Source organism: Tasmannia lanceolata, unplaced genomic scaffold, assembly GCF_043159265.1.
Source record: "Tasmannia lanceolata isolate RefF3 unplaced genomic scaffold, GAP_Taslan_0.1 ptg000035l, whole genome shotgun sequence".
Taxonomy (NCBI): domain Eukaryota; kingdom Viridiplantae; phylum Streptophyta; class Magnoliopsida; order Canellales; family Winteraceae; genus Tasmannia; species Tasmannia lanceolata.
Window position 1 is genome coordinate 696,277 of NW_027518712.1, and position 27,679 is coordinate 723,955.

The 27,679-nt window shown below is 38.9% G+C and overlaps 2 protein-coding genes across 2 annotated transcripts; both read right to left on the bottom strand.

The window, feature by feature from the left end:
• Positions 1–557: 557 nt before the first annotated feature.
• Positions 558–3,643, bottom strand: LOC143859601 (uncharacterized). The gene is made up of 5 exons (XM_077370260.1): positions 3,118–3,643; positions 2,492–2,800; positions 2,108–2,386; positions 1,278–1,390; positions 558–839 (listed from the first exon to the last, which is right to left on the bottom strand). The coding sequence occupies exons 1-5, from the start codon at positions 3,641–3,643 to the stop codon at positions 558–560; spliced, it is 1,509 nt and encodes a 502-aa protein (XP_077226375.1).
• Positions 3,644–3,685: 42 nt separating this feature from the next.
• On the bottom strand, positions 3,686–4,765 carry LOC143859602 (uncharacterized). Its single transcript, XM_077370261.1, has one exon. It carries the CDS (start codon positions 4,763–4,765, stop codon positions 3,686–3,688), a length of 1,080 nt encoding a protein of 359 aa, XP_077226376.1.
• Between the last annotated feature and the right edge of the window lie 22,914 nt (positions 4,766–27,679).

Here is a 27,679-nt window from a genome sequence, read left to right on the forward strand (position 1 = left end):
TGCAAAAAATCCCTCCTCTGGTGAAAAACCCTAGCCGAGCCTTATATTCGAAAGAGAGGTGATATATTTCACCCCCATCTCTGCCCTGGAACAGCCCCTCTTATATATTTGACTACTCTTTTTAACAAAAAAGGGGGGTGGTCCGGGTAGAAAATAGGGTGGAAATTTTCTTCTCTTTAAATGATCCTAACCCTCTAATTCGATCCAATGGCCACTAAGGGTTGCTTACAACCAAAGTAATACCAGACTTACAAACTTACCCTTGTAAAGATAGCAAATCCCCTTTTCGCCCTGAAGAAAGAACATGATATCAACACACCAGATTTTGATATTCACACCAATTTAGCTCGTCTTGTCTGCCATTTCTCACTCGACTTCCGCGAAATTTTGTAGGCACATTCCTTGGGGTTATGACAATCTTTTGGGAGTTTTGTACCAACTAATGAATACAATGGATTGGTAAAAATTCAGGTTCTCTCCTCATTTGGACCCACTTTCTCAAAATTTTATTCAACTTCATGAGTTTTTTATTCGACTTTGGGGATTTTAGGGCCTTGTCAAAATGGGGTGTCTACACCTATAAAACTGTTGGGTTGAAGGTATTGAGCAATGTCACATAATGGAATGAATGGAATTCCTCCGGGAATCTGTTCCTCAATGGTTGCCTCTGTTACTGTAGTATATTTGTTGAGGATAATTTCGATTGAACGTTCACTACTGTATGGGTAATCTGATTTCTTTACAGCACCATTTGATATATAATATGTTTGGCCTTGCTGTAACTTTTCGCCAAATAGGTTCATTGCTTCAGCAAATAAGACTGCTCGTATCTGAGTATGCTGAAAAAATGAAGAGAGTAAATGTTAATAGATTTTTTATTTAATTACAATATAGGAATAAAGGGAACATAGATTGGCATGTTTTTTGACCATGTTTATTAAATGTCAACATCATTTTTTTATTCAATGATAATATAATAATATAGAAGATAGATTAATATGTTTTTTTAAGGAGATGATAAATGCGCTTCTTTTTATTAGTTGGAACATCGATCTAAATTGTTGTACCTTATATATTCTAGAGTGAAGACTTACAAATAGAAGTTTTGCATTTGAAAAAAAACTCTAACAAACATTCTTTATGTATTCTAGAGTGAACTACTATTGATAGTCTGTATATGAGTAAGAGAGCATTATTCGTGAAATATATAAGAACTTTGCGAGTAACATTCAAGGAATGCATATACACATACATAGTATTGAGTGTACGATGCTTACTTTCTCATCCATTAAAGTGATGTTCGATATTGAACCAGATCCTTTTTCATTGTTGTAGGATCTATTTTTTCCTTTGAGGAGCACAGAACATTTTATCGTCCAATACAAATCACCTAGATTTAGCATATTTATAAGTTGATAAGTTGATTGAGAAATTTCTTTTCCTTTATCCATCTTCAATGTTTACCTGCACAATATAAATAATTTTTATTTAGTATAAAAATAATTCACAATATGTATGAAATATATGAATCATTTGTTTCGAGTAGAAAATTACCAATGACAATAAGGAATGATTGCATATTTTTGATTTGCATATCATGTACAGAAAATTTCTTTGTAGACAATATTTTTCGTATATGTTGATTGCCTCGACATGCTTATTGGCTTGATAAGTACTTTTGTAGTATGTCTTGATACACCTCTCGACAAAGCTACGTAAAGTTGGCCATGAGAAAACACCGGTTCTGGTAAATATATCCCAACATACGGAATTGTTTGGCCCTGAGCTTTATTGATTGTCATTGCAAATGCAAGCCGTATTGGAAATTGTTTTCGCTTCAAACGAAATGGATATGCTTCATTTTCAGCTGGACAAAGAGGTATTCTCGGTATTAAAATCTTTCTTCCTTTGTGCTGCCCGAAAGAAATTTCAGCAAGTATAATGTTGGGTTTGAAACTTAAGCAAGTTAATTTTGTCCCATTACATAGTCCATTTATTGGATCTAAGTTCCGAAGTAATATAATGGGACAACATGTTTTCAACTCTAATTTGTGTGGAGGCAATCCATTTGGAGTAAGTGAATTAAGAAATTCTTCTGGGTAATAACCATTAGTATCATCTGTAGCATTGTCATAACTGTAGTACGTAACTTCATCTCCTTTACAGTTGTTAATGATACATTTATTTAAATCATCAACATATTCATTTTTTGTAGTTAATATCCCTCTTTCTGCGAGGAAATCACTACTCAACATTTGTTTATCCAAGTTTGGGAAAATGACATCAATCAATTTCTTTTTATTATCTTTACCATCTTCGTATTCAATCAACATATCAGTTGGGATCTGAACAAGATCACCAGAAATTGTTTCTTCAGTGCCATTACCTATTCGTAATAAGTATTCGCTGAACTCATCATCATTTTTTGCTCACATATTTCTTTTTAGCGTCAAAATTTCCATGTTGCTCCATAAATATGATCTTATCAAACTTGCATCGATTGTTTCTTCTCTTGTAGCTCGCGGTACAACTGGAAGAACTTGTCTGAAATCGCCTCCAAAAACAATAACTTTACGACCAAATGGTAAAGATGAATCCATAATATCTTGAAATGTACGATCTAATGCTTCTATTGCATATTTTTTAGACATTGATGCTTCATCCCATATAATCAATGCATCTTTTGTTAATAATCTTGTCGTACTACTCTGCTTGGTTATTTTACATACATCATTCATTTTGATATCAATTGGTATCTTGAATCGTGAATGTGCAGTACGACCACCTGGAATGATAGCAGCTGCAATACCAGAGGTAGCTGTAGCAATAGCAATATTATTTGACGCTCTAATTTTTGCAAGCAATGCTTTATATAAAAATGTTTTCCAGTTCCACCAGGTCCATCAATGAAAAAAGTTCCATGTTTACGATCACGGATACGTTTTATTATTTGAAAAGCATGATTCTGATCGATATTTAACTGTGAAATTGCTTCAAGATCTTCAGCAGGAGTCACAATAGATTGCTCTTCAAGGATTTCTTTTACCAGCATAGCATCGGATTTACATTCTTTTGACAATTTCGGCAAATCATATTCTGATAGTTACTTTCCCATACTTTTGAGGAGGTTACCAACTTCTTTTAACACATAATTAGCTTTGACGTTAACATCAGTTTCTGGAGTGGTTCGCAGATCTTCAGCCATATGAGGTAGCATTGCATTCCATAATAATCTGACATTATTTGGTTCACAGAAAACTAAAATTGTAGCAAACAATCTTCGCAGAGATGATGGCATTGCAAAGGTTGTTGCCTCTTCTAAACAGCAAAAGTTGTCATTATCATTTTCAAGAAGTCCTCTTTTTTGCGCTGCCTCCCTAAATGTTGAGCATAAATGTTCATCTACAGTTAATAAATCAGTAAATGATGTAGCCCCATGAATGTGATTTAGTAGCAATCTTAAGTAATATCGATCCCCTTTGGATGGATTTACCGATCTTATTCTTCCAATGGCTTTTTGTTTCTTCCTTTTGGTCCAGAGATGACTGCTTCCATCCCAAACATAATGCTGAGGAAATTCTCGATAGAGGTACTTTCTTGCATCTACATCGAGAATATTCATATTGAAATATTCTGTCAACATAGTACGAGTAATATGTTCTTGTTCTAGAAGTTGTGGCAGCCTCTAATTTTTCCAATATGTAACCAATTGTTGATTAGGTAAATGAAGCTGTAAAGTTACAACTGACGGGAAGATCTTGCATAAATCAAAGGCATATATTCTCCAGATAGCTTCAGGCGGAGATACCCATCTGGCATTTTGAAAAGATTGTATTTCATCAATCACAGTTTTTGCTTCACCTTGTATAATCTGCACTGCCACCGTATCGTGCCCTTTGTATATGTATTTATACAAATACTTAACTGCTTTGATGCTGGAACAAATTTCAACCTTTATATGACAATTATATCGCCTAAGTAGATATGGATTGTATGGAACAACCCATCTATTATCCAAATTTTGATTCCGCACATATACTTGTCGGCCATTGCATCTTCTACGATAAGTAACGTAGCCGTCTTTCTCTTGTTTTGTTGTTTCACGAAATGCCCTTGCGTAATGAGATTTATAGTTTCCATCAACCGTACATGGTGAAGATGTTCTCATGTTACCACATGGACCATGCATCATGTGTTTTACAACTCTTTCAAACAATAGAGGTTCATTATTTTCATCGGGGAGTTCAGCACTGACAATGTGATTGTATTCATCAGGATTTAACATCTTGCTTTCTTTTTCCATTATAAGTAGCAAGTTAGCATGTGGTAATCCTCCTTTTTGGAATTCAATAACATGTGTATGAGCTATTATATGACCAAGAACATGCTTTTCAAACAATTGTTTCTTCAGATCATCGAATTTTCCTTTGAATACTCTTGCTATTAAATCAGGCCTGTTGTATGTTTTTTCTCCTGGTTTTAATTGTAGCACTATCTCTTCCCACTCTGGATTACACGTCATTGTTAAAAAAAGATCCGGTTTACCATAATGTTGAACCAAAGCCATTGAATCTAAATATCTACGCCGCATATCTCGAGGACCTCCAATAAACGATGCTGGCAACACTATTCTTTTACATATTTTGCACCCATGTGTCTCCTCAGCAACAACACTGTCTACAATACCTTGATATAAATCTGCACGGATGGTACTCTGATGCTCATAGAAATAATTTAATCGACCCGTTTCAACTTTCACATACATGTCAACGACATATTGTTGAAATAATCGGCCACTGTGGATAATATCCCATTTATAAATATCTCTCATCTGGAACATAAAAGCATAATATTCCCGGCAAGAAACATCTTTTGTGTTGTCTCTTTTGCTGATTATCGCTGTGTAAAAATTTGTCACATTATTATAATGCATAATTTTGTAAATAATTATTATCGTAAAATTGAAAAGATACTAAAACATATTTGCTTACCACTTTCACGGCATAATAGTGTTTCGAACTCAGTAAAATTGTCACAAGGGACAATGAATGTGTGATTGTTGATATTTTGTTGACCTGATCTTCTTATGCCTTTATGCCAACCAGTTTCTCCATGTGGGAATAATAATGGATATTGTAATGGATCATAACTGTAGACACCCCCATTTTGCTAGGCTTTAAAAAGCAAAAGATTCGATAGTATCATCAATTTTTATATTTGTATTCAGCATTAGATTAGGCATCCATGCATTTTAGGGTAGATTTCATTTCATTATTAGAGTTTTGAAGTTGATTCGCAATCCTGAAGGTCTCTAGGGGGTTCCTTTGGCCTCTGAAAGATGAAAGTTCAAGTTTCCAAGCAAATGAAAAAACCTGCTATTTTTAGAATTTTCAGGGTTTCCCTCATTTTTGCCTATTTTGCACTGCAGGGGTATTTTGGTCATTCCCGATGTGTCTCGTTTGACCCCCGACTTATATTTGAGAAATCTTGAGTGATTTTACAAATTTTGAAAAAGCTGCTATTTTTAGAAACTCATGGGGCTTCCACATTTTCATCATCTTATCGATATTTCAATCATTTCTCATATGTCCAAAACCATCTTGAGGGTACGGCGGATGGATTATGAGTAATTTCGTAAGTTTTGGGAAACCTGCTAAATTTAGATCTCTCAAGATTTTCTCTTAGTCTTGCACTTCGGGGGTATTTTAGACATTCCCAAACATATCATATTTGGTCCCTAAGTTGTGTCTAAGAAATCTTGAGTCCGTTCATAAATTTTCGAAAATCTGCTATTTTTAGAATTTCTCAGGGTTTTCCCTAGTCTCGCCAAATTCTAGCACATTGGGGTAATTTGGTCTTTTCCTGTGTAATTCTTTTGATCCCCGAAATATGTCTGAGAGATTATGAAAGATTTCCTGAATTTTGGAAAACCTGCTAAATTTAGAATTTCTCAGGAATTTCGCTTAATTTGGAAATTTTAAGTGTTGAGGGCATTTTAGGTATTTTCAGGGGATACCAAATGATTCTGTTTAATATTGCTCACCGAAAGGACCCAATTTTAAAAGTTTCTATTTTTGAAGTTTGACCATAAAGACTTTCCATTTTTAATTTTTTTCCTTTAGGGGTGAACCAATCTGAGGGTATTTTGGTCGCATTTGGATGTCTAACAGTCAAGTAGGGGCATTTTGGTCCGAAAAGTTATTTTCCAAAAAAGATGGTCCGATCATGTATGAGGGATGCACCATAAAATGTTAAATGGATTGGGTCCATATATAGAATGTTGAATTTAGAAAGATTTTATTGATTTTTTACGGAAAAACCCGAAACCCGTGTGAAATGCCCATTGGGCTAAAGCCCGTAAAGATGGAGCTCATGTGGGTTCACCCATATGGGTCAACCACCATGGTGGGTGGCCCACATGGTTGACCCACATGAGTTGAGCACCCACCTTGATGATGTCACAATGGTGACATCATATTTGTTAAAAGAAAATAAAAAGAATAAAAAATGAAAAGAAGGAAAGAAGGAAAAGAGGAATGATTGCTTAAAAATGTTTTCTTCCAAAGAAGCAATGTGGAATGAGAATAACATGTCTTGATTGACAAGAAATTAAGATTGGAATCAAATCCAATTTGGAAACAAGAAAGAAAGAAAGCAAGAGGGGAAAATTGGAAACAAGCCAAAAAGGGAGCTCTCACATTGGAAATTGCTATTTCTCTCTTAACCCTAACTTTTTTATATAAAAATCAAAGCAAACAATCGAAGAAAAAGAAAAAAAAAATCCAAATTCGTCAATTTTCTCTCTCCTCCCAAGAAATTTTTTTTCTTTTCTCCCTTGAAGTGTGATCTCTCTCTCAAGTGTTCTTGACAAAAGGAATTCTTGAATTCCTTCTTTTTCTCCAAGGCATCATACAATCAAGAATTATTGGAGTGTTCTTTGGGTCTTCTTCCTCATAAAAAAGGGTGCGACAAAGCGTATACCTCGGATCTACGCACCCTAGAGACAAGGAGCGCGATCAACGTGGTGGAAATAAAAAAAAAACAAAGAAAGAAAGGGAAGAAAGGACGCAGGATCGAGCGTCGGCGAGATTTTTCGGAATTTTTGGCTTTTGGATTCAGCGAGGATCTCCATCACAGGTAGGTGCACTATTCTCAGATTTTTCCAGGATTATTTGGTATTCTTTATATATTTTTGCATGGTTTTTAGCACTTAATTGAATTTAATTTGATATTATATGTGTGTGCTCAAAATCATGATCTACATGAGTGTTTCAATTCAGATTCGTCCCGAAATTTAATACACTGATCTATTTAAATAGACTAAAATAACAATCGGATCGGATCGGACATTGAATCAAAGGATTTTGAAAATTTGAGTGAAGAGTGGAATTTTATTTAAAATAATGGCTGAGAAATTACAAAAGTTGAAAAAATAGCTATCTCAGGATGATTTGTTTTGTGGAATTTCAAAATTTTCTTGTGTTCATCACATCAGAACAAGGTTAAAGGACATTTTTCGAAGTCGTAATTTTCTCGAAAATCATGTTTTAAAAATAGAAAACTCTTCAAAAATATCTTTTTGACGAAGAAAAATAAAATATATACTAAACAGATTCCAAAATTAATGAAATTTCGTGGAAAAATAATATGATACTAATACATTCTACCATGAAGTTTTGAGCAGTTTTGGATTTTGTTTGATATATTATTTAATATTTTCTTTGAAACTTTTTAGATTTTGTGAGAATTGTTACTGACATCAGGTCACAATTAAAATTCTCAAAATTTTTACAGTAGTCTTACATTTCATATTTCTTGCTGCTGTAAAATTTTCAAGTGATTTGGAATTTTTTTCCTAAGGTTTGTAGTGTAAATCCATAATCTGGTCTTAAAATTGAAAAATCCGAAATTGGTAGTAAATGGTTTTTAAAATTCATGAAAATCTTCTAGCATGCTATGTTTACTCATATCTTATTTCTGTAGAAATTTCAATGTATTTAGATTTCTATTTATAGTAGTTTCTATCTTATTTTAACAATCTGGTCATATTATTGTTAAATCAAAATTAAATAGGAGCTTAATGTAAAAATCTGCAAAACTTTTCCAGTAAGCTACATACATTCCCATCTTGTTTCTGTAGAAATTTCAATCCATTTCGAATTCGTTTGCAATAAATTCACTTGTAAAATCACTCATGCGGTTTAAAATTGATAAAATCCACTCAAAATTGAAATTAATTAAAAATCATTATCAAAATTTCTAAAGAACCTTAAATTTTTGTTACATATTAATTCTTTAATCCATTGAAACAGAAATTTTAGGATCTTTAGATTTTTCTGGTAAAATGGCCAGTGCATCCATAATCGTATTCCAATTGCAACCGATCTTTGACAATTTGAATATTTAAGCTATAGCATGTTATTGGCTCCGAGGTTACTGTCTACGGAAATCCTGAGATATGCCAGGCAATAAGGTGCTATAACCTAAGTATTAAATTGCACAAGGAAAGAGCGCACGATTCCCTTCCTTGGATGCCATTCGAGGCCGAAATTGGAGAACCCTAGAACCTTTGGTATTCCTTAAATGTCCAGAAACCGAAAATCCTTGAAATCTGAAATTAATTAACTTCAAGAACATGAATCGATTTGTCTCGAGTCTTTCGGAACCATTGGATTATGGTTTCCGATATAAGAACCATTAGAGCCCAACTTAGGAACACTTATGTCAGGTCGTGTCCTAGGTCTTAGGGAGTCTTAGGTTTTAGAGAGTCCTAGAGTTAGGAGTCCAGCCTCATCATGGGCGTTTGCTATGGATAGCAACCGTACCATAGGTCTAGTTACACTAGTCACCCAAATTTTTCCTAGGACAAGCCTAGTTACCTAGGATGTAGGTTAACCTGCATTAGTCGAAGGGACAACTTGCACTTAGATAGGATCATATAGCGTCTTAGATGAAATCCTAGGATAATAAAATCTTCAACTTGAATTAAATAACTTCTCTTAAAACTGTTGAAACAGTCAATCCAGTCTAGATCGGTGTCTTAGTTGAGTTAGGCATAAGTAGCTTAGCTTAGGTGCACCGAACTACGTCGACTCTGATCCCAGTGAGGCTTGGGTACGTAGGCAGCTTGGATGTCTGATGGCATACCAACCGCGAGTCGGCTCCACAACAAATTGTGGGGTTTTGTATATTAATTTTCTTGTAAATTTTTAATTAAATCACTTAGGACTTTCCATGAAATTAGAATTTTAGGAGAACTTTCACTTAGATTGAATTCAAACAAATTAAGAAATCAAGATACACATTTAGAATCTACATTGAAATTAGATCATAGGATGCATGTCACATAGTTAGCACACTAACAAAGAGTTGAATGAGCCATTTAAAATAAATTTAAAAGAGTTAACTTTTGGAAATGAAGACTAATTATCGGGCAGGAATGGTGCATGTGGTGGATAATTCCCCATACCTTCCATTCTTGTAACCAGATAACGAGTCTAGATTTCTGGTTAATTATGGGTCCTAGATCCCACATCTAGGTGGCGACTCTGTCAGTCTCTTTTGTGTGGAATTCGGATTACCTTAGTGATCCCAAGTTCACATAAAAGATGAGTTAAAATCAATAATAAAAATGCACACGCCAATCGCGTGGGTACGAGAGATCAAGAGAGAGCGTGGCGGCTCGCGCCCCACCCCTCTCGCGGGATCGGGTCTCACAGTTTGGCGACTCTGCTGGGGACCACCTAACTTCATTACAATTCCAAAGGATAACTCATTTGAATCTATTTTAACTGGCTCATGAAAACTCTATCTCTTATATACTGTTTAGATTAGTTTATATGCTTTGTTTTCTCATCGCATCATACTCAAACTTAATCTAGCAAAACCTGAAGGCATCATAGATTGCGCAAACATATTGCACACACTTACATCACTTGCATCTAAACCCTTGCATCTCACATGAACACAAATCCTATTTTAGGAACCCGGAGTGTTATCTAGCATGGTTGACTGGGATTTCATCACCTGGTGCCTCTGTGCTAGAGAAGCATTCCACTCTTAGCCTAGTACCTTTATGGTACGTAAATGGATCTCTTGTTCACGTACTGATACGCCGGACACTAGTACAGTATATCGAACATGGATTCGCGCTAAGGGAACTCTTGGCCTTACCCCTAGATTAACCCACACATGCATGTAGTATACGAACACATGTGCATCACGTGTGTGAGCCTAGATTAGGATATCCTACCCATTTGTGTCTAGATTAGGCCGTGGTCCATCTTCCAATGGCTACGATCGGTCCCTAGGTGCACAAACAAAGTCATGAGTCGAGATCCTCTCTCCACTCCGCTAGATTAGGATTAGGGTTTGATGCCGTCAGGTAACATTGTTAAAATGTACGAAGATTAAAAACTTTCCCTTTGGGGTTAGGATATAAATCCCATCATTTCCAAAGATCTCCTAGGATTAGTCATTCCTGATCTATCCGTTGAAAGTAATCCTATGCAATCTCATCTTTTGATCATGTGTCTATCATTCGCCTCTTGTGGGATTCGATTATGTCTTCATTCCCTTTCTCAATTGGCAGGAATTGTGTCTCAATCATTTGATTGTGCAATCTTGATGATCTGATCGTACTTGTACCTTTAGTCTTTTCTTACTCTAAGGGTAACCTTTTTCAAGAATATTTTGCTAAGTCCTTCAGAGTTCACTCTCATAATCCTTGAACTAGGGGCATTCCCCTATACGAATCTGTCATCATTGTCATGTCTTGGTCCTTTAGGATTCATTCTATTGTCCCAATTACTTGCTTAAATGTGTAATCTTCTTTTCAGTCATTGAGAATGGACACTCCTTGAATGTCAAGCTCATATACCGTTCTTATTGTTTCCATGTCAGGACTGTTCACAGCTGAAAATCCAGGAAAGCTTCTTGGGTTTGAATCTATTCGTGGTCAGTGAAGAAGCTAATTCCCCATTTTCTTTAGAAGCGTCTCCAATCCTCTCATTCCATACTCATGGCAGTCTCTATGAAAAATTCACAACTCTCTTACATCATGGAAGCCTTGACCCAGCTCGTCCAACAGGTGAAGGAATTGAAGGAAGAAAATCAATTCATCAAAGCTCAACTTACTGAGAAATTTGGTCCAACCACTGTTGTTTCTAAGGGCAAAAATACGGGCCTCTCCATGGTTATGGGTTCGGAAGAGCTAATTGTGAATCTCTCTAGACAAATGGCTGCGCTAACAGAAGAAGTTCATTAGATGAAGCAACAAATGCAAACCTGGTATTGTCAGTCCTAAAGTTCGGAGCACTTCGCTGACAAAAATACCAAAGTCCAGGATGTTGTTACCAGAAACTCTCTCTCAGCACCAGCAGGATTCTGTTGGGCCCTTAATTCTTGAATATGACCAAGAGCCGCCATCTGAAACTCCTAAAAGAGAATTCACTGACTTGCCGATCTCGCGACCTGATGCTTTGAAATGGTTGCTCAAGGAAAGAATGATAACACTATTGGGATCAGAGCCTGTTCCTAATCCTCTTCCCAGTCCCGGGACCTTCCAAATGAAAGAATTTTGTGATTATCATTTACGTCATGGTCATGCAACTGATGAATGCCTCAGCTTGAAATATGATATTCAAGACCTTATAGACATGGGGCTCCTCGACCCTCAAAACCTTTTGTCAAGCGGCGAAGCTCCATCCTTTCCTGATGACCGCAAACCGTGGGTTGAGCAAATGAAGAGAAAGTCACACGATAATCGCAACCAGCAATGCACAATGATGGGTCGAAATACATTAAGCCCGGTCTCCATAGGTCAGGAAATTAAAGTGGCCACAAGACGTGGGGCTTATAGCGGAGGCAATTGTACTTCAAAAAATATCAACGAGCTACAGAACCCTATGGTATTCAAATATAATCAATCAGGGATTGCAGCTCAGCAAAAGCCCAATAGAGAATTCACCCCTCTCTTGTTTCCACCATCTGTCATACTACAGCAATGATTGGAATCCGACGATATCTATTTACCTCGCATTAAGGAACCTCCTAATCCGCTCCCCAGGACATGGAGGGCGGAAGAGCACTGCGATTTTCATCGAGGATCGGGGCATAGTACTGATCAGTGTATAACTCTGAGGCATGTGATCCAGAAGTTGCTCAATGAGCGCAAGCTACCATTTCAGCAAGTGCCAAATATTGTTGATAATCCTATGCAAAACCATGTTGTACCGCCGCTGTATGATGTTTAGACACTTGGGGTTTGAGAAGCTCAGGTTCAGTTGCAGTGAATGAGAAGAACCAGAAGTTAAAAGGCACTTGTTATGATGATGATTCAGTTTTCGCCGAGCCTCCGAAGCTAGACAGTTGCAGCAGTTAAAGTTTTAGTCATTTACTATTTTATGTTGAGTCGGTCATCATGGTCAGTACAATTGTTGAGTCCGGTCTTACGGTTCAAGGTCAATGCCTAGTTCATGGCAAGTTATCTTTTGCTTTCCTTTTATTTAGAGTTGTGAATCCTGAGAATGTTCAGGATAGGTCGTCAGATGTAATAGCCTTTTCTTTAAATAAAATTTCAGTTCCAAAAGTTCACTGGTGTCTGTTTCTTAAGTATGCTTCTGATCTTAAAATAAGACTCCCTCCTCAAATGAAGACAAAAATGACGAAACTCCACTTGAGTTACAGTGATTACTTGAACAAGAGGAGGAGCGCCAGTCCCAGCCTTTCAAAGATGAAATTGAAGTGGTAAACATTGGCACTGAAACTTTGATTCAGTGAATGCCGATTAAAAGTACATTACCCTCTGAAGAGTGTGAAGAATTGATAAACTTATTTCAAGAATAAGAAGATTGTCTAGAAAAGCTACAACCGATACCAGGGGCAAGACATAGATAGGAAGCTCAAGAGAATGAAGAAAGTGAGAGACATATGCTATACAAGAGGCATAGAGCGGAAACAACTTTCATATTTTCAATCAATGACCTTGGTTCTCAAATTCATAACATAAAGCCAACAAATTCAAGATAAGAAGTTCAAGAGCAAGCATTGAAAAGTGATCATCAGATATCAAGAGTTACAAATTCATAGATGGAGGATGTCAAATAACAAGTTTCGCTCTATGAAAGTCGAAAGCATATATTAGAATCTTGAAAGAAGAAGAGTCATTATCTCTTACCGGGAAATGCCGTCAAATTCCGTGAAAAAAATAAAAAAATAAAAAATTCAAACGTTGCAAGAAAAAAAAGAAAAAGGGGACAAGTTCCAAAAGAAGAGAAGTCAATTATTCCAGAAAGAGAAAAAAAAAGAAAAATCAATTAACCTTCAAACAATCTATCTTCAAACTAGGGGCATTCGCCCTGAACTACGCACGACCTGATTCCTACCCTAGGATACGTAGGCAACCTGTTCACAGGTTCGATCGAAATCTTTGTCGAGCTTTAAGCCATTCTTTGAAAAGCCCTATCTTACCTATAAAGTCCTTCCGGTGTTCAGAACTAATGACCTAGGTCCCGAGACATAATAAGTAAAAAAAAAATGATGATGAATAAGAAAAGAACGGAGTTTGAAGATCTGCTAGACTGAAAACCTGAAAGGGCGGTCTAGGCAAAATTTAAGATCATTCCCCTGCTAAGTTGAAAACCCGAAAGGGCAGGCTTAGGCAAAAGCTAAGGGGATGACCTACTGGATCAAAAACCTAGAAAGGTGGTTCAGGCAAAAGTTAAGGCTAACACGGTCCGCTAAGTTAAAAACCCCGAGGAGGTGACTTGCTTGCGGTAAGAGAATCATTATAAGAAGGCTACAGCCGGTATCAAGACTGAAGATCAACTGGAGTTCAGGCAAATTCAAGTGGTATCCTCAAAACTGGGGGCATTGAAGCTAAGCAATCTTAGGGATCGTAATTAAATCCTTGAGGCATTACTTTTTTAAGGAAAAAGTCCAATGTGTACCAATTGAAAAAAACATTCCTTGAAAGGATAGACTTACCAAATAAAACGTTAACTAAGTCAGAAGCATTACTGTGTCTGTCAGTGTAGTTAGTCAATCTTTGTCATTCTATGTTCACTCCTTCAGGGCTGCTCAATCCTTTGAGTAGTGCCTTTTATCTAAGTTTTCTCTTTAGAAAGAGTCAATCGTCGTTCTTATGTCCAAATGATGCAACTGTCTTGGTGAAAGAGGCCCGGCCTCGGCAGCTCCCTGCGATCGTATGAAAGAGCTCGGTAATCTAGTCAAGCAGCCTCATTTCAAAGAAGATCAACTCAGAAAAATTCAGAAGTAGAAACATCAGAAAGCCCAGCGTCCGTAAAAAGATCATACCCTAGGAAGGCACCTTAAGCTTGGAAGAGCCTCAGATGCAATGGTGGTTGAGCCAATTTCTCAAAAAGATGAACCATTAAAATTCAGAATCTCCTTCCAGTTAGTTAAATACTATCCTGGTCAAGAAATATTTATCTAAACACCTGTCAAGAGGCAAATCCCACTTTTCCATGATTATATCCAAGAGAGCCGTTGTTCTAGATTACCAATTTCAAGTATCTTGTTCAAGGTTTCAGTTATCAAAATCCCCAAAAGACAAGACCAGCAGTCTCTTTGAGAAAAATCTTGTTGAAGTTTCATAAAAGTGTTCCTAATCCATTCTTGTTAGTAACGGTTCTTCGTTACTAAGGTTTGCCGTTTCATCATTCGTCAAATTCCTAGTTTCCAATATCTTTGTCGGGTATCCCCGATTTCATTGAGTTCAAAAAATCAAAAATTCATCAAATCCAATCTTACGTCAAATTCAAGTTCATGAAAAATCTCTAAATTCTTCGTTGTTAAATTCATCAATCAAAGCTATCTCGTTTCTTTGAGCCCGTTTGGGAACGATGCCTCTTTTCTCGAGTCCATTTGTGAATGGTCTCGTCTTCTCCTTGAACCCGTTTGTGAACGGTGTCTCTTTTCCTCGAGTCCATTTGTGAATGGTCTCATGTCCTCCTTGAGCCCGTTTGTGAACGGTGCCTCATTTCTCGAGTCCATTTGTGAATGGTCTCATATCCTCCTTGAGGCCGTTTGTGAACGGTGCCTCATTGTCTGAGTCCATTTGAAAATGGTCTTTCCTCTTTGAACATCATATAAATGTGATGTGTTATTCCTTGGAATTCGTATAAATACGATATTCCATTGTCCCTGAGTTATCCTTGAGCATCATATGAATATGGTGTCTCGTTTTCTGGAAATCCGTATAAGTACGTCATTTCATTCTCCCTGAGTCCATTTGAAAATGGTCTTTTCTCTTTGAGCATCATATAAATGTGATGTCTCATTCCTTGGAATTCGTATAAATGCGATATTCCATTGTCCCTGAGTTATCCTTGAGCATCATATGAATATGGTGTCTCGTTTTCTGGAAATCCGTATAAATACGTCATTTCATTCTCCCTGAGTCCATTTAAAAATGGTCTTTTCTCTTTGAACATCATATAAATGTGATGTCTCATTCCTTGGAATTCGTATAAATACGATATTCCATTGTCCCTGAGTTATCTTTGAGCATCATATGAATATGGTGTCTCGTTTTCTGGAAATCCGTATAAATACGTCATTTCATTCTCCATGAGTCCATTTGAAAGTGATCTTTTCTCTTTGAACATCATATAAATGTGATGTCTCATTCCTTGGAATTCGTATAAATACGATATTCCATTGTTCCTGAGTTATCTTTGAGCATCATATGAATATGATGTCTCGTTTTCTGGAAATCTGTATAAATACGTCATTTCATTCTCCATGAGTCCATTTGAAAGTGGTCTTTTCTCTTTAAACATCATACGAATATGATGTCTCTTTTCCTTGGAATTCGTATAAATACGATATTCCATTATCTCTGAGTTATCTTTGAGTATCATATGAATATGGTGTCTCATTTTCCTTGGCATTCGTATAAATAGATGTTCCATTATCTCTGAGTTATCTTTGGACATCATATAAATGTGATGTCTCATTTCCGTGGAATTCGTATAAATGCGTTGATTCATTCTCTCCAGGTCCATTCGAAAATGGTCTCTTACTCTCTTGAGCACCGTACAAATACGATATCTCATTTTCCTTAGTCTATTAAAAAATAGTCTCTTATTCTTCTTTGGGATCCATAAAAATATGGTTGTTCATTCTTTGGGAAACCATACAAAGTCGGGGTCTCATTCTGATATCTCATTCCTTGTGGGCCTGTACAAATACGAGGCCTCATTCTTGTTGAATCCATTCGAAATGATATCTAGTGTCCTTTGAATCCATATAAATATGTCTGAGCTCGATAAAAAATGATGCTTCGTCTTCATTAAAAATCTTTCGAAAGTGATCCATTATTCTCTCTAAGACCATTTGAGAATGGCGTCTCATTTCCTCGGAAACCGTTCAAAAACGGTATTCCTTTTTTCCTCCAAAAATCCGTTTGAAAATGGTATCCCATTCCTTCATTGCCCATTCGAAAACGGCGCCGCATCATAATCATCTTTTGTTCTGGATTGCAAGATTTTTGCACCCAGAATAAATCCGATTCTCTGTTATTCTAAACTGCCATCTCATGGTGTTTAGAGAAATGATTTTGATATATGTTCAAATTCTAGGATTTCATCTAGGGTCTTGCATTATGTTAGGTTGCATTATGTCTAGAGAGTCCTTTGTCGATCAAAGCTACGCAGAATGGCACTGTCACTTTTGCTTTGGTATTCGATGACTACGTCATCTCTACCAAAGAGGGGCATCTGTAGACACCCCCATTTTGCTAGGCTTTAAAAAGCAAAAGATTCGATAGTATCATCAATTTTTATATCCGTACTCAGCATTAGATTAGGCATCCATGCATTTTAGGGTAGATTTTATTTCATTATGAGAGTTTTGAAGTTGATTCGCAATCCTGAAGGTCTCTAGGGGGTTCCTTTGGCCTCTGAAAGATGAAAGTTCAAGTTTTCAAGCAAATAAAAAAACCTGCTATTTTTAGAATTTTCAGGGTTTCCCTCATTTTTGCCTATTTTACACTGCAGGGGTATTTTGGTCATTCCCGATGTGTCTCATTTGACCCCCGAGTTATATTTGAGAAATCTTGAGTGATTTTACAAATTTTGAAAAAGCTGCTATTTTTAGAAACTCATGGGGCTTCCACATTTTCATCATCTTATCGATATTTCAATCATTTCTCATATGTCCAAAACCATCTTGAGGGTACGGCTGATGGATTATGAGTAATTTCGTAAGTTTTGGGAAACCTGCTAAATTTAGATCTCTCAAGATTTTCTCTTAGTCTTGCACTTCGGGGGTATTTTAGACATTCCCAAACATATCATATTTGGTCCCTAAGTTGTGTCTAAGAAATCTTGAGTCCGTTCATAAATTTTCGAAAATCTGCTATTTTTAGAATTTCTCAGGGTTTTCCCTAGTCTCGCCAAATTCTAGCACCTTGGGGTAATTTGGTCTTTTCCTGTGTAATTCTTTTGATCCCCGAAATATGTCTGAGAGATTATGAATGATTTCCTGAATTTTGGAAAACCTGCTAAATTTAGAATTTCTCAAGAATTTTACTTAATTTGGAAATTTTAAGTGTTGAGGGCATTTTAGGTATTTTCAGGGGATACCAAATGATTCTGTTTAATATTGCTCACCGAAAGGACCCAATTTTAAAAGTTTATATTTTTGAAGTTTGATCACAAAGACTTTCCATTTTTAATTTTTCCCTTTAGGGGTGAACCAATCTGAGGGTATTTTGGTCGCATTTGGATGTCTAACAGTCAAGTAGGGGCATTTTGGTCCGAAAGTTATTTCCCAAAAAACATGGTCCGATCATGTATGAGGGGATGCACCATAAAATGTCAAATGGGTTGTGTCCATATATAGAATGTTGAATTTAGAAAGATTTTATTGATTTTTTACGGAAAAACCCGAAACCCGTGTGAAATGGCCCATTGGGCTAAAGCCCGCAAAGATGGAGCTCATGTGGGTTCACCCATATGGGTCAACCACCATGGTGGGAGGCCCACATGGTTGACCCACATGAGTTGAGCACCCACCTTTTTTTTTTGCTCGGTAAATTGGGGTTAAGCAGACCCCGACTAGAATATATTAAATAGAAAAGGAATTACAATCTAGGGTAGAGGGTCCCAGAGGAATCCTCTAATGCAATTACAAAAAGATCAGATGGAATACAAGATAGGGGAATGGGATCCCCTTTACAAATGCAATTGCTTTTAGATAGGAAATCAGCAGTCCTGTTACCTTCTCTCCAAATGTGGCTGATTTTCCAAGAATTTAGGGAGATTAGATCTCGATGGAGCTTTTCAAGGGCAGGGAGTTTTCTCCATGGGCAAGGCCATTGCTTTCTAATAATCTGAACTGCGTTGAGAGAATCTGATTCTATCCATAAATTTTCCACCTGATTGTTTCTGGCTAACTGAACGCCCCTGATGATTGCTTCTAATTCGGCCTCTTGAATGGGGACAGAGTCATAGGCAACAGAGAAGAGAGAAATGATCTTACCATTACTGTCTCTGAGGATACCTCCCAAAGAAATCATATCAGAACTGATCGAAGCATCTGTATTTATCTTTAACTCAGTTTGAGAAGGAAGCACCCATTGGCAAAATCTAGCTTCTGAGTGAGAATGAAAGAGGGGGAGATTCCAAATCTGGGCTATACGACTGTTTACTTCATTCAATTCGTCATTCAGTTTAAGGAAGAGAACGCGGCTCCTTGCAGCACGGCAGATTCTATCTAAGATAATGCTCTTGTGAGTTTTTATCTTATCATGAAGCCTGCAATTTCTTTCTAACCAGATGTAATAAACAGAAGCAGTGAAGAGGATTCTAGCAAGACAACCACTCTGACCTCTGAATTTGAATTTTTTCCGGATCCAACTCTCCTCTTCGCCAAACGATTTTCTCTGATTTTTCCGGAGGGATATTTTCTTGAGAATTATTCGCCATATCCAGGCTGAATAGGAACAAGAAAAAAATAAGTGGTTAACAGATTCTGTTACACTATTACAAAGCAGGCATCTCTTATCAGCATTGATAGGAAGAAAGGTGAGTCTATCTTTGGTTGGAAGACGATCTTGAATTGCTTGCCAAGCAGTGAAGCTGAACTTCGGAATATGACTAGGGAACCACAAAGATGAAACCCAATCTGGAGGGAGGTGAGAGGATCGAATCGAGTTCCATGCACTTTTGGTGGAGAAGGTACCATTAGCTTCAGGCATCCAGACTGGAAATGATGGAGTGGAAGAAGAGAATAGGCTAGTGACTAGGATGGCTTTCAGATCCGATAAATAAGGGTGTTGATGGATCAAGCTCCACCAACCATTAGATATCGTATCTGAGATGGTGGCAGATTCAGGAATGGAAATGGAACTCAAAGAAGATTGATTTTCCAATGGGCCGTTTGGATGCCAAGGGTCTTTCCAAAAGAGAAGGTTGGAATTTGGCCCAATAATATAGCAAATATGGTTTCTTGCTATGGCTCTGACCCTGAAAATGCCTCTAACCGCCCAAGAGGGATTTCCAGGCATAGAGATATTCCAAAAGCTTCTATTTCTGATATATTTTCTGTGGAACCATTGAACCCATGGAGATTTGTCCCCAGAAATGACTTTCCAAAGTTGCTTGATTTGACCGGCGATGTTAAGATCCTTAAGACATCGAATCCCAAGCCCTCCTTCCTTTTTTGGCATGCAAATGATATCCCAAGAGATAGGATGATATCTCTTTTCAAGAGAGGGGCCTGACCAAATAAAGTTCCGGATAATCTTTTCAATATCTAAAAGCACTTCTGCAGGAATATGGAATGATCCTGACCAATATATCTGATAAGTGCTAAGGATAGATCTTACCAGCTCAATTCTTCCTGATCTAGATAAGTGCCGGTTGGTCCAGGTTGAAATTTTTTTCCTCACCTTATCAATGATTGGCTGGCAGTCCCTGGAATTTAGTCTTGATGATACCAGAGGTAATCCCAAATATTTAATCGGCAGATGACCTTCTCTGATATGAAGAATGTTGCAGATTGTTCTTTTGATACAATTCTCCACACTAGCAAAAAAGATTTCACTCTTGGTAGGATTAAATTCCAGACCCGAGCAAAGCTTGAAGGTGTGAAGGCAAAGTAAGATTCCTGAAGCATTTGGAGGATTCGGGTCTGCATAGATCATTACATCGTCTGCAAAAAAAGTATGAGAAATAGTGAGATCTCCTTTAGAGAACGGGGAGGAGATGGTTCCTTGGACAAGGCTTGTATGAAGGATACAAGATAACATCTCCATAACAAAACAGAACAACAAGGGGGAAAGGGGATCTCCTTGTCTTAAACCATTGGAAGATCTGAAGAATCCATGAGGGGCTCCATTAATGAGAACAGAAAAGGATGCAGTGGAAATGCACTGTTGTATCCAATTGCACCATCTAGGAGGGAACCCTATTTTTGATAAAAAACAGAGGAGGGTAGAGTGATTAACACTATCAAAAGCTTTTTTCAAATCCATCTTTAGACACATAGCTTTTTTGGAGTTTTTCCGATGGAAATTATGACAAAGATCATGAGCAATCAGGATGTTATCCTGAATGGATCTACCAGAAATGAATGAAGATTGAAAGGGAGAAATGAGCTGATTCATAAGAGGTTTGAGCCTGTTAGCCAACAGCTTAGAAATAACTTTATACAGGAAGTTGCAAAGGGAGATTGGCCTATAGTTCTCAGGAGAGCAAGCATCTGGATGTTTAGGAATCAAGGAGATGAAAGTGGTATTGAGCTGAGGGAGAATTTTGCCTTTTAGAAAAAAGGATTGAATTGCTAATGTTATATCACTGCCAATAAGGTACCAAAATGATTTGAAGAAATCTCCATTGTATCCGTCTGGGCCAGGGGCTTTATTCCCGTCAGAATCCTTGATGACTTGCCAGATTTCTTCCGAGGAGAAGTCTTTAGTCAACAATGAGGCCTCAGTAGATGAAAGCTTCCTTATAGGATCGGGGGTCAGATCAGGATCTCTGCTAGATGAATTATCCACTCTATTAAGGAGATCCTCAAAGTATGAGGACATAGATTTTGCAATTTCCCCCGGGTCAGTAGAGATGTTACCCCCATCTGTGGATGTGCCTTGGATGCCATTTTGATTTGATCTGGCTCTGACAGCTGAATGAAAATAAGATGAGTTAGAATCCCCAAGGTTGAGCCAATTTATCCTCGACTTTTGCCTATAAAACTTTTCCTCCATGGTGGCCACTTTGATATAAGCATCTTTAAGGGATCTTTCTTCCTGTCTCAGCTCTTGGTTCAGAGGAGAATCCGCAATTTGAGCTTGTAAAGAAGTAAGTTGATGGCGGAGAGATGGGGCTAGGACATCTATTCTTCCAAAAACCTCATGATTCCAGATTCTGAGGGCAGCTTTCACTTCACGGAGTTTTTGGTAGACTCTGAAAAGGGAGGTTCCTTTTATTTCCTTGTTCCAGGCTCTTTCAACAATTGGAAAGATTGAGAGATCATTCAGCCACATGGAGAAAAACTTAAAAGGTTTTTTCAAGTTCAAGGATGGGTTGGAAATTTGAGTGATCATAGGGGAGTGGTCTGATAAACCAGGGAGGTGATATGAAGCAAAGGAGGAGGGATATAGAAAAAGCCATTCTTCGTTTATCAAGGCCCTGTCAAGCCGTCTTAGCTTGATATTCCCATTATTGGATCGATTGTTCCATGAAAGAGATTGGCCAAAGGATCTCATATCAGATAGGGAGTTATTATCAATCCAACAGTTGAACTCATCCATATCGCTTCTGGATGGACCCACACCCCCCAATTTTTCATCATTAAATCTGATGATGTTAAAATCTCCGAAGATGAGCCAGGGCAGATGCATACCTGTAGCAATTTGGGATAGATGTCTCCAGAGGGGTCTTCTGTCGATGGATTTGTTATGAGCATATACAACAGTTACATAACACTGAATGTTTGTTTGAAGGAATCTGATATGGCTATGTACAAATTGTTCATTTTCAGAGATGATATTCACTTGAACCCTCTGAGGATTCCACAGAATCCAGATTCTACCTCGAGATGAGGAGTTATAGTTTGCAAAGTGATTCCATGATCCACAAATTTCACCTATATACTGAGGCATTTTCTGATGGGGAACATGCGTTTCAATGAGGCTAATGAAAGGCAGATTCTCTTTCTGGATTAAATCTTTAACCTCTTTTCTTTTATTTTTTGTTCCCAGTCCCCTGATGTTCCACATACCGAGCTTGATCATTGGGAAGGATTTTGAGGGTGGGGATGGGCAATCCTCGGCGGGCTAGCATGGGGAGAAGGAATTTCAGTAGATGAATTCGCAATGGAGTTATCGAAGGGAGGCTTGAGGTTCAATGTCTCGGTTTCAAGAAGGATCAGAGTTGGTGAGACAATAACTTGGGTCTCTTCAGATTGGCTTATCATCTTGACTGAGGGGTCATTCGCTTCTTGGATGAAAATATGAGATTCCTCCATTGGATTAACCAATATGTCTCCAGATTGCTCGGCAGCTTCTTTCAAACTATCCTGGTCAGAGAGGGATTCAAAGGAATTTTTGAGCTGAATGGTTGATTTTTTACCTTCCTGACAAATTTGATTCGGGGGGGATCCATGGGGAGGAGAGGTAGAACAGGGGGTTAAGTCTTGCTCTTCTGTGGCCTCTCCAATGACTTTCTTTCCTACGGGTTTCCATTCCATCTGATTGGGTTTCGACAGCTGAAGGGATTGATTTTTGGGGCATCTCTGCAAAGAATGGCTGAAAGATTTGCAGTTGATACAAGAACTTGGTTTCCACTCATATTCCACAGATTGATCAACAATTCCAAATGGAGTATGGATGGGAATAAGATCTATCAATGGCTCTCCAGCTTCTACTTCTACGCAGAGTCGGGCAAAGCTCAGGCGTGAGGATTCTGCAGTTTTTGAGTCCATATAAAGAGGGGTGCCAATCGCACTACCAATTTTACTGATGCCATCCGAGTTCCAAAATTCAAGGGGGAGACCCGGAAGTTTAATCCAGACTGGGACAGTGGATAATTCTGGTTTTTCAAGAGGGATACCGGGGGACCATCTTCTAAGAATCAAGGGCCTTCCGGCATAAGTATGACCTTCAGTTTCAAGAATGTGGGTGCAATCCTCCTCACAGCTAAAGCTGAAGAGATAGAAGCTATTTCGAAGACCAAAGACTTGGAGACTTCCCTTTAGTCGCCATTTTCTTTCCAGATTTGCTCTGAGAGTCAAGAAGTAAGGTCTTTTTCCCATGAAGAAACCTACAAGGGAATGATCCCATTTGTTGCTACCTTTGTTTACTTCCTCCATATCAAATGAAATCTTTATCTTACCGGCCTCATCTTTTATAGGGGTAACAAATTTCAGTTTTGATTGGGTAGGATTTTCATTCTCAGGTTGGTTTTGTCTGGAGAAGAGATTTTTCCAAGGTTGATTTGTGGGATTACCAGAGCCTTCTTCATGGTCCAATAGTATTGGCGGGAAGTCAGATTTTGAATTTACCAAAGGGCGGGAATAGATACCAGGGGAAGAGAAGGTATTCAAGTTTCTCGATGGGCCAAGGGCATCTGAATTTCCGGCACATTTTTTGAGCTTTTCAATTTTTGCCGCCTCTATGAGTTTTTGATTTAGGGTGGGCGTGGGGCTGGGGGAAGGGAGAGGGGAAGATCTGCCGATAGATGGAGCATCAATAGATGGATCAAGAATAGGATCTAGGGAAGAATAATCAACCAGGGATGGACTCCCAATTCTGGAAACTGAGTTAAGAGGAGTATCTAAAACAGGGGAGCCCTCTGGGATTCCATCTCCAGCCATCGATCTAGCTGGGAGGAAGAGATCAAAGGATGGAGGAGGAGGGGCAGGTTTAAGCGGTTGATGGGGGTTTGAAGAAGCAGGCCGAGAAGAGGTAGGAGCAGATTTTGAAATCCTTTTGGATTGATGCTTGGCTAGGGATGGTTTAGGGAATATTTTATGCAGACGAGTGCCTTTTTTGAAATGGGTTGGCTCTGGAATGCCAGAGATCCTGGATTCAAAGGAGTTCTCTGGAATAAGGGAAGGGGATTTTCCACCGATTGAGCGGCTTGAGGATATGGTGGACTCAGGCCAATATTCTATCTCGCACTCAATGGCTTTTTTCTGAGCTTCAAAGTGCTGGAAGAACACCGGATCTGGGTTCGGATGATTTGGCCGGCATCTTTCATCAGATTCTCCCGGAGCAGAGACCCTCTTTCCAGGGTCAGGGGGTAAGCGGTCCATTAAGGATAAAAAGCAAGTTTAACCGGAGAAAAGAGGGACGAGAAGGGCGTGGGCCCTTGCCTACCAGGCGGAGGGACCGGAGGAGAAGGGGAAAGCTCTCACCGGAGGAAGCAGATTGGTTTATCTAGGGGAAAGCTCTCACCGGGGAAAGCTCTCACCGGTACAGTGGGTATGTAGTCTGCAAAGCCAAACAAATCTCGATTACCTTTGCTCAACTCGTTTCTGAGCACCCACCTTGATGATGTCACAATGGTGACATCATATTTGTTAAAAGAAAAATAAAAAGAATAAAAAATGAAAAGAAGGAAAGAAGGAAAAGAGGAATGATTGCTTAAAAATGTTTTCTTCCAAAGAAGCAATGTGGAATGAGAATAACATGTCTTGATTGACAAGAAATTAAGATTGGAATCAAATCCAATTTGGAAATCAAGAATTATTGGAGTGTTCTTTGGGTCTTCTTCATCATAAAAAAGGGTGCGACAAAGCGTATACCTCGGATCTACGCTCCCTAGAGACAAGGAGCGAGATCAACGTGGTGGAAATAAAAAAAAAGCAAAGAAAGAAAGGAAAGAAAGGACGCAGGATCGAGCGTCGGCGAGATTTTTCAGAATTTTCGGCTTTTAGATTCGGCGAGGATCTCCATCACATGTAGGTGCACTATTCTCAGATTTTTTCAGGATTATTTGGTATTCTTTATATATTTTTGTGTGGTTTTTAGCATTTAATTGAATTTAATTTGATATTATATGTGTGTGCTCAAAATCATGATCTACATGAGTGTTTCAATTCCGATTCGTCCCAAAATTTAATACACTGATCTATTTAAATAGACTAAAATAACCATCGGATCGGATCGGACATTGAATCGAAGGATTTTGAAAATTTGAGTGAAGAGTGGAATTTCATTTAAAATAATGGCTGAGAAATTACAAAAGTTGAAAAATAGCTATCTCAGGATGATTTGTTTTGTGGAATTTCAAAATTTTTTTGTGTTCATCACATCAGAACAAGGTTAAAGGACATTTTCCGAAGTCGTAATTATCTCGAAAATCGTGTTTTAAAAATAGAAAACTCTTCAAAAACATCTTTTTGACGAAGAAAAATAAAATATATACTAAACAGATTCCAAAATTAATGAAATTTCGTGGAAAACTAATATGATACTGATACATTCTACCATGAAGTTTTGAGAAGTTTTGGATTTTGTTTGATATATTATTTAATGTTTTCTTTGAAAATTATCAGATTTTGTGAGAATTGTTACTGACATCAGGTCACAATTAAAATTCTCAAAATTTTTACAGTAGTCTTATATTTCATATTTCTTGCTGCTGTAAAATTTTCAAGTGATTTTGATTTTGTTTCCTAAGGGTTGGAGTGCCTCCCTGTTAAAGCGGCGAACGAACGCCTTGAGAGGTTCGTGATCCTCCTGCCGCAAGGCCATCAGGGATGTTGTTTTCCTTGGCCTGCGGCTGCTCATGAAATGGCGGACCAGATCGTCCCCAAAATCTTCAAAGTTGCTGATGGAGTTCGGTTTAATTCTGGAGTACCAGTCCCGGGCCGCACCGGTCAGTGTTGTCGGGAATGCTCTGCAGAGGAAGCCATCGGATGCGCCGTGGAGGAACATCATCGCTCTGAACGTCTCCAAGTGGTCTACTGGGTCGGTTGTCCCGTCATATTGCGGGACGGTTGGCATTTTTAACCCTCTAGCTGCTAGGGCACTCATGACATCGTCGGTGAATGGAGTTCTACTTGAGAACGCCCGTACAATAGGTCGGCTATGATCTTTCGCCAGCTCTTCTATACGGTGGTCCATTTCTTCCATCCTTTGAAGCATTGGATCAGCTCTGCGGTCCGGCTGGTCCGGTGATCTGTTTCTTTCCACCGACTGGCTCGCCGCAGAGCCGGACTGACTTTCCGGACTCTTTTGACGAGGCAGGAACTTCTCTTGCTGTGTGCGGTTTTCATGAGCTCGGAGCTTTCGCAGAGAGTGGGACCGCGACCTTCGGCGGCGGTGAGGCTCCGTATGCGCATGCCTGGCCCATGAGTGATGGACTTGCCTTGAGTGGCGAGTCCGGTCTTCATCGCAGCGCGCCGACCCTTCTCCGTGAGGGCGCGACCTTTCCTGTACAGGTCGTGAAGCTTCTGGGGGATTTTGGGGAGGCGCCTGGATAAGTTGTTGGTACTGGCCAACAAGAGCCGTCATTGGTTGAAAGAGGGTTTGGACTTGATCCGGAGTAGGAGTAGGATTGAGATGCTCTGAACGAGCCGGGCTCTGTCCAGCTGTAGCAGAAGTAGCCACCACCTGCGAGGTGATTCACTCACTACGAGTCCTGTGTGGTAGCACGGCGCGGGTAGTCCGTGCAGTTGGTATCCGAGCATTCCTCCGTCCTGCCATTTTGTAAAGGGATTTGAACAGCTTTTAGTTCGCGGTCCCACGGATGGCGCCAATCTGTTAGACCGAAAATCGGTAACAGGTACGGCAGTGACGTAAGGGCTAAGCCGGATGACCAGAGGAACCGAAGTGAAAGAGTCGAGTTCGGCGGGATTGAAATGAAGTGGCTGTGTTCTGCACAGAAGCAAACGAGGTCAGAAGACCAACCCGGGTGTTACTCCGGACAGGCCCTTCGACACTCAAGTCAGTATATGAGCAGGAGTGCAGAGCTAGTTTAAGAGTTTTTTTTTAGGAGGAAGGTTGTTTTTTCATTACCCTTGGTTTTAGCTTTTAACCTCCTTTTATAGAGAGAAAGTTGATGGCGTGGGGTTGCCCACCCAAGGGCAGATGGCAGCCTGCTATAGGCTGGAGTTCACCTACTCCAGGACAGGTGGTGGCCTGTTAGAGGCTGGAGTTCACCTACTCCGAGACAGGTGGCGGCCTGCCATAGGCTGGAGTTCACCTACTCCAGGACAGGTGGTGGCCTGCTAGAGGCTGGAGTTCACCTACTCCAGGACAGGTGGTGGCCTGCTAGAGGCTGGAGTTCACCTACTCTAGGACAGGTGGCGGCCTGCTATAGGCTTGAGTTTTTACACCCCATCACATTGTATCTGAGGAGACATTGTATTCGAGGAAACATTGTATTTGAGGCGACACTGAAGGCAATATATTATCGACGCGATGTTATATTTGAGGCGACATTCTATCCAAGGCGACATTGTATCTGAGGCTATATAGTATCCGAGGAATTGTTATATCCGAGGCGACATTGTATCCGATGAGACATTATATTCGAGGAAACATTGTATTTGAGGCGACACTGAAGGCAACATATTATCGACACGGTGTTATATTCGAGGCGACATTCTATCTGAGGTAACATTGTATCCGAGGCTATAGTGTCCGAGGAATTGTTATACTCGAGGCAACATTTTATCCGAGGCAACATTGAAAGCAACA

Excerpts from the sequence above, each read along its gene's own strand:
- LOC143859601 (XM_077370260.1), bottom strand. The coding sequence starts at position 3,643 with ATGTTGACAGAATATTTCAATATGAATATTCTCGATGTAGATGCAAGA. Across the intron at positions 2,387-2,491 it reads AGAAGAAACAATCGATGCAA|GTAATGGCACTGAAGAAACA; the intron begins GTTTGATAAGAT and ends TATTACGAATAG. Across the intron at positions 840-1,277 it reads TCACTTTAATGGATGAGAAA|CATACTCAGATACGAGCAGT; the intron begins GTAAGCATCGTA and ends TCATTTTTTCAG.
- LOC143859602 (XM_077370261.1), bottom strand. The coding sequence starts at position 4,765 with ATGTATGTGAAAGTTGAAACGGGTCGATTAAATTATTTCTATGAGCAT.